The sequence below is a fragment of the Chinchilla lanigera genome, unplaced genomic scaffold, assembly GCF_000276665.1.
Source record: "Chinchilla lanigera isolate Chin_1 unplaced genomic scaffold, ChiLan1.0 scaffold00015, whole genome shotgun sequence".
In the NCBI taxonomy this organism is placed as follows: domain Eukaryota; kingdom Metazoa; phylum Chordata; class Mammalia; order Rodentia; family Chinchillidae; genus Chinchilla; species Chinchilla lanigera.
Window position 1 is genome coordinate 2853507 of NW_004955416.1, and position 9417 is coordinate 2862923.

Consider the following 9417-nt stretch of genomic DNA (forward strand, 5'->3'; position numbering starts at 1 on the left):
TTTTCTTTAAGGCTCCATTTAGTCTTACCCACAATGTAACTTTTATTAGTGGAAGCTACATTCCAACAAATATTATGAGATCAAATAAAACCAAAAGGCTTCAACTCTCCCTCAAGCACCTCAATTAACATTCCATAAATGTCCCTACTACAAATTGAAAGATACTTTTGTAAATTTTATGACAAATGCACATTATTCACATTGATGGTAATAAATTCTTTCCAGACTACCTATTAAAAACTCAAGATTATAACCTAACCAACTTTGCTCTATAGAATGAAGTCATCTCTAACAGTATTCCTCATTGAGACGCCTTTTACAACATGTCCCAAGGAAAGTCAACCAATAAAATATTCAATAATCCCAATACTCTGCTGACTTTAAATAGTATCTAAATCCTCTCTACCAACCCACAGCACTCTACTGTCTTCTACAATTACTAGTTTCAGTTAATTCCACTTCCTATGTTTAACAATATTTTAAATAAATGGCTCCAGTCTACTAACAAGTATAATTTAAAGATATACTTTATATTATGACTTGCACCTAGAAGGGCCCTCCCGGACAAGCCTTTTGCACTCATGGGTGAGACTTTTGGGAGGTGACTGGATCATGGGTGTGTGATGCTGGATTACAGTGTGTGATACTTGGATTAAGAGTGAGTGAAAACTAAATTTAACACAAATCTGGGTGTATACAGTGAGATCCCCCAACCTCGCTGTGGGTGGCACCACCCAAAAGGTTTGTACCCTAGATGAAATTAAAGGAGGCTTGCTACATCCTGCCTCCTCTGCTACTGTTTCTCCTCCACAATGCCCCTCTGCCATGCTGCAGTCCTGCCTCCTCTGTGGACTGTTTCTCCTCCACAATGCCCCTCTGCCATGGTGCCCAGCCTTGGAGCCAGCAAACTATGGACTGAAAACTCTGTAAACTGTGAACAAAAAGACCCTCTTCTCCTTTAACTTGTGGGTATGAAGTATTTGGCCTTAGCAGTGAGAAAAATAACCAGGACACTTTACTTGTCACTACTGTGCTAGGAAACAGTGAGTACATGGAAATTATACATTAATGATTCCATACAAGTTAAACATATTAATTCACATAGAAAAGATGAAGACAAGATACAAACTTCAGGGAGGAAAATTATAATTATATCATACATGTAGTACATATTATATAAACATCTGCTTTTTAAACACTAAGAACGCTCAAGATAGCTTTGAAAGACCATCTTGCCTTACTGGCCACAAGGGAAAAAACGCAGTTTCTTTTCTTTGACATAGAATATGTATACAGAACATTGCATTTCCCACTCATGCTCAAAGAGTGTTCTCTTTCTTATTTAAAGTTAGAACAATTAAAAAAAAAAAAAACACTTCTTAAAAATTAGCTATTATTCATCTTCAGAGTCTCAGCACAAAATCCTACAGTATGCATTTACCCCTCTCTATAGAAACTATTCTATTTCTTCTTATAAATACTTATCTCTTATCTTTCCAGATTAATTGCAGCATTAATTAGGTCCTGACCACAGCAGAAGTAGAAAATTCACATACCTTACTGAAATATCTGCCCACTATCCCAAAGCTAATTCAAGTGAGTTCATCAATTATTGTCTATCAACAAACTGAATTCATATGAGATACAGAGACATCCCAAGTGCTGAAGACTCAGAGGAAGACACAAGATAGAATCTCTTATAACCAATCTATTTGGGGATAAAAACAAAGATTAAAAGTATAGAAAACAACTACAAAATATAAAAGCAAAAATACAGGAGACTGGCAGGAAGGCAGGTAAAACAGAGGGAAAAAAAAGGAAAGGAAATACTCAGTTTTAGATTTTGATTCAACTACACTTACAGGTCACCTACTTCAAGCCATGAAGTATGATTAATGTTTTCACATATACTAGTCTCTTAATCCATCCTAAAATAAAAGTAATGCAAAAGCACAGAGCCTAAAATCAAGATGATAAAAAAATCTTAATAGAAAAGTCATGTAAAAAAGTAGCAATGTATAAAGTTAGATCAGTGCTAATCTTTTCATCCTCAGACTTCTGTTAATATTTGTATAACTAAAGAGTTTTAAAAGCCAATTGTGAATATATTGGTTTGAAAGTTCCAACTGTGAATACTTAAAAAAAAAAAACTGAAAGAAAATTGAAAAAGTACCTAAACTATGTGTGGATGTATTTTTTAATCATTGATAAACAAGGAGAAATATACACTTTATGTTTCTCTCAAGTCTCACAGTTTTCACTTACATCGAAGATAGATAAAACTGTATTTGTTTAAAAGTAACATTCATATTAAGAATGCAGAATACATGTCTTATCTCCCAAGTTCCTTGAGGTAGGAGACTGTATGTTATCTCTCTGTATACTGCCTCCAACACTTGGAGATGAGGTGTAGCAGTCTCCTTGAGGTAGGAGACAGTAGGTCATCTCCCTACACACTGCCTCCAACACTCAGAGATGAGGTGTGGTAGAACAGCAGTGCACTCTGAAGTAAGATGGTTCAACTCTCAGCTTTAAAAATCTATGCTAACTGCTCTTTGGAAAAACAAAACTCTGAGCTTCACTATTCCTGTCTATTAAAAGTAAGACTGACAGTACCTCTTTCTACTGGCTGAAAGGAAAATTAAAGGATACACAGGTGAAAACAATGCTATGTAGCATCTAGCATCTAACAGGACTAAATATGTATTAGTTCTTTTTTCCTCTTCCGTATACATACAATAGAATGGGATCATGAAGATAAGTTTCACTCATTTTGAGAATTTCCTAGTAAAGGCATATACTTACCTCGGTTTTCATCTGGTCTCAGATTTGCTAAAGCAACGATCTGATGGCCAGCAGCAATGCACTGCATCATATTATAACAGCTGTCCTTCCCACCACTAAAAATAAAACAGTGGAGAGCAAGTTAGAGAGACGGAGACAAGAGAGGGACACAGAACCAGGTTACTGACCGTTATTCAAAACAGAATCAGAATTTTAACAATTTTAAAACACAATTTTAATAGATATTAAAATGGAACACATTATTTAATCATAATTAGCTTTTCAGAATATGTGAAACTTTAGCAATCAGAAAGGATACAAGAATTTCTAAATCTTAAGCAAACTGAGCAAATGAATCTGAATGTCTAAGGTTGCTACTTATAAGCCCTTATGAAATTACATGCCACAAAAACAAAGAATATTCTAAACAAAGTATAATAACCCTCTAGTTTGTGATGGTCTTACTTAATATACAAAATACTTCATTAATTAAAAAATTATTTATATCTCAGCAAAACATTTACTATATATACTACTTAGATGAAACTAAGTTTAAAAAAAAACTGTTCCAGCAAGCACTGGTTACTATCACCAATTAAAGGATCGAATTAAAAATTTGAGTCTGACAAAGCTTGACATACTTGCCTTTAAGATTTTGTAGACATGAGAACAAAATAATGAATTACACTGATAATGTTGGCCACCAATATTATCAGTATATCAGCCACCACTGTATATAAAATGCTCATTTCAGAGAGAAAGAGTGCAAGGAGCAAAAGGTAGTATTAAAAAAAGCCTGCACTCTCTCTTTTCAGATTCCCTTAAATGAGTCTTCCACAACTACCACTACTCAACTTCACTACTTTATTTCTCCAAATGAAAAAGAATTCTATAAAATATGAAAGATTGAAGAGTGTGCACCCCAAATCAGCACTTAGCCTTACAATTTATTGTAAAATGTACTACCATCTCAAATATAGTTTCAAGGTACTACTTCCAACTACTTCCAAGTACCTAATCAAGGCTACCAGGGAGGGACTAGTGTCTAACAAAATGTTAACTGAGTGCTCTAAGAACAAAAAATTTTAAGAACAAAGGTAAACAACATTAAGAAGTGCTGACTGTCTTACTCTCCTCATAGCACTCCATAAGTTCACAAGCACAGTCAATCCTTGCTCTACCTTCCATTTCTCTGGGTTCGACATTTTTGTTGAAACAAAAATTGCATCTGGAATGAATATGCACAGGTTCACTAAAATGCACTATTACAGCTATTTACATTGTATTAAGTATTACAAATAATCCAGAGATGACTTAAAGTATATTGGAGAATATCATAGGCTCTACGTGACATTTTATATGAAGGACTCTGCATCTGCAGATTTTAGAATCCAAAGAGGTGCTATAACAAATCTCCTACAATACTCAGGTATAAATGTACAGTACATATTAGATCTTACAGATCTAATAATTAATCTTACAGATCTAATAATTAATCCTACAAATCAGATTTTCAGTTTCCAACTCTGGGATACTAAGCCAAGTTATTCAACACTTGGTTTACATACTTCATTACAGAGAGTGGCCCATTTTGATAATCTTCAAGGTATCATTCAACTATAAAATTCAATGACTTGTTTACAAATTAATAAAATAGTGTTCTCTGGCCTAAAGGTATTAAAAAATCAGTTTCACTTATTCCTAACACACATACCTCTTATCTCTCATTGTCATACACATACACAAACACAAAAAGATTCACTGTTCAGGTTCAAATGTATATATATAGGCAGGTAGATGGATATAAATACAGATACATAAAATATAAATATACAGATATGTGATATATAAGACATAGGCACACATATGTCATGAACATATGTTAGTATAATAGTGTATTGATACTTACAATATATCTCCTGACATGCATAAAACTCAATGTTTAGCAATAATTTTCAACCACTGCTTTTTTCAGTAACTTGATTATAAAAGCAACATATGCACATTACAGAATATTTGGTGGATTATGTGGATCTTCTCTCCTTCCCTCCAAATTTCTGTCTTCAGTAGGCGTGTACTGTGCTAATCTTTAATATGTTTGGCAAACTGAATGTGGATGTCAATTACTCATTTCCTGGGCTACTTATAATTCTTATTTCTGAAAACCAAGTGAAAATCACAACGGTTAAAAGTTAATCATTTCCTTTACAAAGGACATTTACTAAATGACAATACTTATTTTGACTATTTTATATTCTCCTAAAAGTAAAAGGAATCAGAATATAGTATTCAATAGCTGCAGTAACTGGAACGTCGTATCCAGCCTATAATAGGTCAGTACTGTCAACCAGCACCAGTAACCTAGGGCAGTGTGTTAAACATTTATGAAATCTTCAATGTACTTCAAATGTAAACGCATTGTTGCAATGTACCTTAGACACTCATGACCCAGTTTCTCAGGAAACGAAATACTTAAGTAGTCGAAACTCTCTTTTCGGTATTGTGTGCTCTAGTACCTCAATTTAGAGATTGAGTGTTGAAACTTCTAACTGCCGTTTGGGGTTTGTCAGTCATATAACTTATTTATACACCAAATATGTTGGGTTATTAGGTAGTCCCACTCTTTTGGAATATGGATGTTACCCCCACAGTTACAAAAGCAATTACAGCCGTGCTCCGTGAGCAGCTGAACTAGCTCTAGCCTAAAACAGTACAACTGTGTCCCCACAAGGGAAGCGATCTCCGGGGTTCCAGGGCAGAAACCCTGAGGGGCAGTGCGCAGTCCACGTCCATCCTGCAGAACCACATGTGCGATGGAAGGGAAGGGCCGAGGGACCTTGAAACGGAAGGTGGCGGGACACCAAAGACCCAAGGGCGCTACGGCGCACAACGAAGGGGACCGGGGAGAAAGGCAGGAGATAGTAACAGTCGAATGACGGGCGGCTCTTCAACTTCAAGGCCCACGGGACCTTTCCCCAGCGCGGCGCAGGCAGTCCGGGATAACTAAACCTGCGCCTCCGGCGGCGCGGCCGGGCGCCGCACACTCTCCGGGTTCCCCAGACGAGCACGAGCACCAGCGCGAGGGCCGGCGGGCCGGGGGAGGGGCGCGCCGCCGCGCGGGCGCAGCCAGCCGGGAACCTGCCCGACGCCCCGCCTCTTCCTGTGGCCCGGAAGAGCTGCGAGCCCGACCTGACGCTCGGCGCAGACCCGTCTCCTTGGGCGCCAGCGGCTGCAGGAAGGGGCTAACGGCCGGCGGGGAGCTAGGAGCGGGGAGCGGGGAGCGGGGAGCGAGGAGACGGCCCCGTGCCGGGTTACCTGATCAAGGCCGCGACCCTCATGCTGCGTGCACTGCGCGTGCGTGTGGCGGGAGCTTGCGTCTGGGCGCCGAGGGCGCCGGCGCGCTTCCCTGACGCGCCGCGGGGCCTCGCGCGGGTGTTCGGTGCGCCGCCTGTTCGCGGCCCGGCGCTGCCGTCCGCTCGGCTCCCTGCAGAACGCCGGGGCGCCAAGGGCATGCTGCCTCGGCGCCTCGGTCCTGGGGCAAGGACGTTCCCGGCCCGAAAAGAACGATGTTTAGGCACGGACTGACCACCTAAGTGAGGGCACTGAAGCTGCGGGAAGGGCGGGTTCGCGTCGCGCGCCCTGGCCGGCGGCGCAGATCAGCTGTGCCGAGGGGATGTTCAAAGCCACACATTCTCAGAGCAGCCGTGCTGCAGCGGGGGAAGTTGCCGACCCTACGCCGACCCAGGAAACTAACGTACGCCGGCTGTTCGACCTCTTTGTCCTCTACACCTGTAGGGGCCAGATGGGAAGTTGAGCCTCGATAGTTTTTAAATGCGGGTTTAGCCCCATGACCTAGGCCTTAGGTTTCTTGCCCCTGAGAAGCTGGGAAGCTTATTAAGGCTCGTAACCAAACAGCAGTTGCCTTACGGGACGCAAAATGTAGCTTCGAAATAAATTCACCAAATATCTATTAAGTGCCTTCTGAGTACCAGGGAAGCATCCATGAATAAGACAGACCACTCCCTTTCTGGAGTTTGTATGAGGGTGGGAAGATCGGGCAATCAGTATACAACTCAAAACTACGTAGTAGTTGTGTTATAAAGAGGCTCTACTTGAAAAAGTGAGGAAAATTGGAAGGCAGAGGGGCAAACTGCAGACTTAAATAGAGCATTAAAGTAACCTCACTGGTGAGTTGAGCTGACTTTTAGGAGGGAAGAGTCAGTGACATATAACTATGGGTGTGCTTCAGGCATTAAAAAAAACCTAGGCCTAAGGCTCTGGGTGCCTTGTGTGTTTGTGGAAGAACAAGGCATATCAGTGTAACTGGAGGAGAGAGTGAGTAAGCCAGAAGTACTGGGAGCAAAGGTTAGAGTGACAGAGGGCTTTGAAGGTCATTACAGGCTTGGAATAAAGGTGTAAATTAAAACTTCAAAGGATTTCACTGCAGTGTTGAGAATACATAAACTATTAGAAAGCCATTGCAATAGCCCAGGAGGGTGAGCTGATGGTGTCGGCCCAAACCGAGATGATGGATTTGTTAAGTGAGACAATGAAAGCTCTAGTTTTGAATGTAGAGCCGATAAGATGGGATAGATTAGACATGAGATGTTACAGCAAGCCATGAGGAAGATAACGTCATAAATTACATAAATTGATTCTCTAAAGTCATAGTTTTTAGCTTGATTGTGTTGCCCCCAACTCCAGCTCAGGCTCTTTCTTCTAGGACCTTTGAGTTGAGTAACTTGCCTCCAGGTCTTTTTTACCCCTTGAATAAAATTTCTTTCAATAATTTACCTTCTTTGAAAACCTTTTACCTGAATTCTGCCAATTAATGGATTTTGCTGCTTGCCTTAACGTATCGCTGGAACATGTATTGTTCCTTCTTAAAGGCTTTTGTATTTCCTCATACTGCCTTCTCCAAATCACTTTGTATCTGGATGTACTATCAGAGGCACTCTACACATAGTAGGTCCAATTTACTGTAGTTCAGTAGACATTTTCATTTCTGGTGTCCTTTCTGAGAGTCTTGGTGAAACCAATGGGTAACCATAAGCCAACGTTGCCCATTAGAATTCCAAATTGGGTCAGAATGGCACAATTCTAGTATATCTCCTGTGTCAAGTCACTGTCTTAGAGCAGTGGAGGAAAAACGACGTGATACAAGCTCCCTAATGCATCACAAAGTGCTACAGCTGCGACATAAATCAGCTTATAACACTGTTTATAGCATACCTCATCTATGATTCCTATAAACCTCTTTTTGGCAAGCTTGGAAAAGGGAGAGTCATGGGACAAACTATCGTCCTTCACATTACAGTGGCCTCATGTCACACTGGTACATGTCCTGTCCTCCACTATTCACGTTATATTCCCCTTACTCTCAGCGGTCGCTTCAGTGCATCTTTTTGATGCACTTGCTGGTGTGACCTAAGCATTCATGCTTAAGGAGTCTTAAGGATCTGTGCTAGCAGGCTGAGGGATCTACACTCGAGCCAGAAAATGATGCACAAGTAAAAACCAGAGCTCCCCTGAAAGATACCGCAGCTCAGCAACAGTAAGTTCCCGAGCTCCTGTGATGATCAAGATGGCTGAGTTCCCATCAGGAAAGCCAACACAGCAAGCTTATCCAGGAGACTGGGCTGTGCACCATCTTCCCTTCCGGAGCCAGGAAGCGATGCTCAGAATGAGAACCAAAGCTCCTCTAAAGTGAACTGAAGCTGTTCTCAGTGTCAACAAGGTCCTGTGCTCCTTGGAGGATGAAAACAGCCAAGTTCATCAGAAAAGCTACCATGATAAGCTCCTCAAAAAGAATCAACAGCACCTCACAGCTTCTACTAGCTCCCAATAGCCTTTTCTCAGCTCCTAACATCCTTCCTTCTTCTCCAGTTCTGCCCCTTATGCTGCTGGCAACAGTCCTCAGGTGGGCCTCCTATACCCAGCCTGCTAGCACAGATCCTTTATCCTGCTGGCACAGACTTCCTAGATTCCACCACTGACCATTGCGCCTTCCCAATGCAGATCTGTGAAACAGGCTTGCATGAGATATTGGCATAGGCTGTAGGCCTCCAATTGCACTTGTAGGAAGCATTGTTATGAGCTCTTCAGCTGGACTCATGCAGGACATTTCTGTGGGATCCAGGCCCTCGGCTAGACTCCGTGGTTTTAGTATGTGGACAGATTTCCTGCACTCTCTTGTATATAGTACTTTTGGGTGACAATTATAAATAATCTTATAAAATATGTGTCCTGTATTATATTTTCTCCCTTGCAAAAATAATCCCCAAACCATAACAATTTCTAAGGAGAATGAGAGATGAGACTTTACTTCAAATACATTTGTATTGCTTGACTATTTTAGAGTATATTTTAAGAGTATTTGCATATAAGTGGTACATTGGCTTACAAATTTAATTCTTCCCCTGAGTCTGGTCACAGAAAACAATAGCCATTGTCTTAGTTAATTTTCTCATTGCTGAGACAAAATACCCAACACCCACAATTAAAGGAGGAAAAGTTTACCCATTCTTTTGCCAATAGAAAAGCACAAATTGGAACTAAACTTCTTTCCTGCATCAAAAGTTTATTTGATAAATTAAAACAATGAAATACCAATATACCTAATAGATTAGCTAA

The 9417-nt window shown here is 40.7% G+C and overlaps 1 protein-coding gene across 4 annotated transcripts in view; it reads right to left on the reverse strand.

Annotated features, from left to right (window-relative positions):
• The window catches only part of Dph6 (diphthamine biosynthesis 6), a 158607-nt gene extending 151783 nt beyond the window's left edge, over positions 1 to 6824 (reverse strand). Inside the window, exons 1-2 of one of the 4 annotated variants that reach the window (XM_013512634.1) lie at positions 6100 to 6208; positions 2806 to 2900 (exon numbers count right to left, since the gene is read on the reverse strand). In XM_013512634.1, the coding sequence (XP_013368088.1) occupies positions 2806 to 2900; positions 6100 to 6122 (118 nt within the window). In that variant the 5' untranslated portion in view covers positions 6123 to 6208. Of the gene's footprint in view, positions 1 to 2805; positions 2901 to 4693; positions 5004 to 6099 lie in introns of those variants that run through there. The other 3 variants (XM_005381183.2, XM_013512635.1, XM_013512636.1) reach the window with 3 other exon arrangements.
• Between the last annotated feature and the right edge of the window lie 2593 nt (positions 6825 to 9417).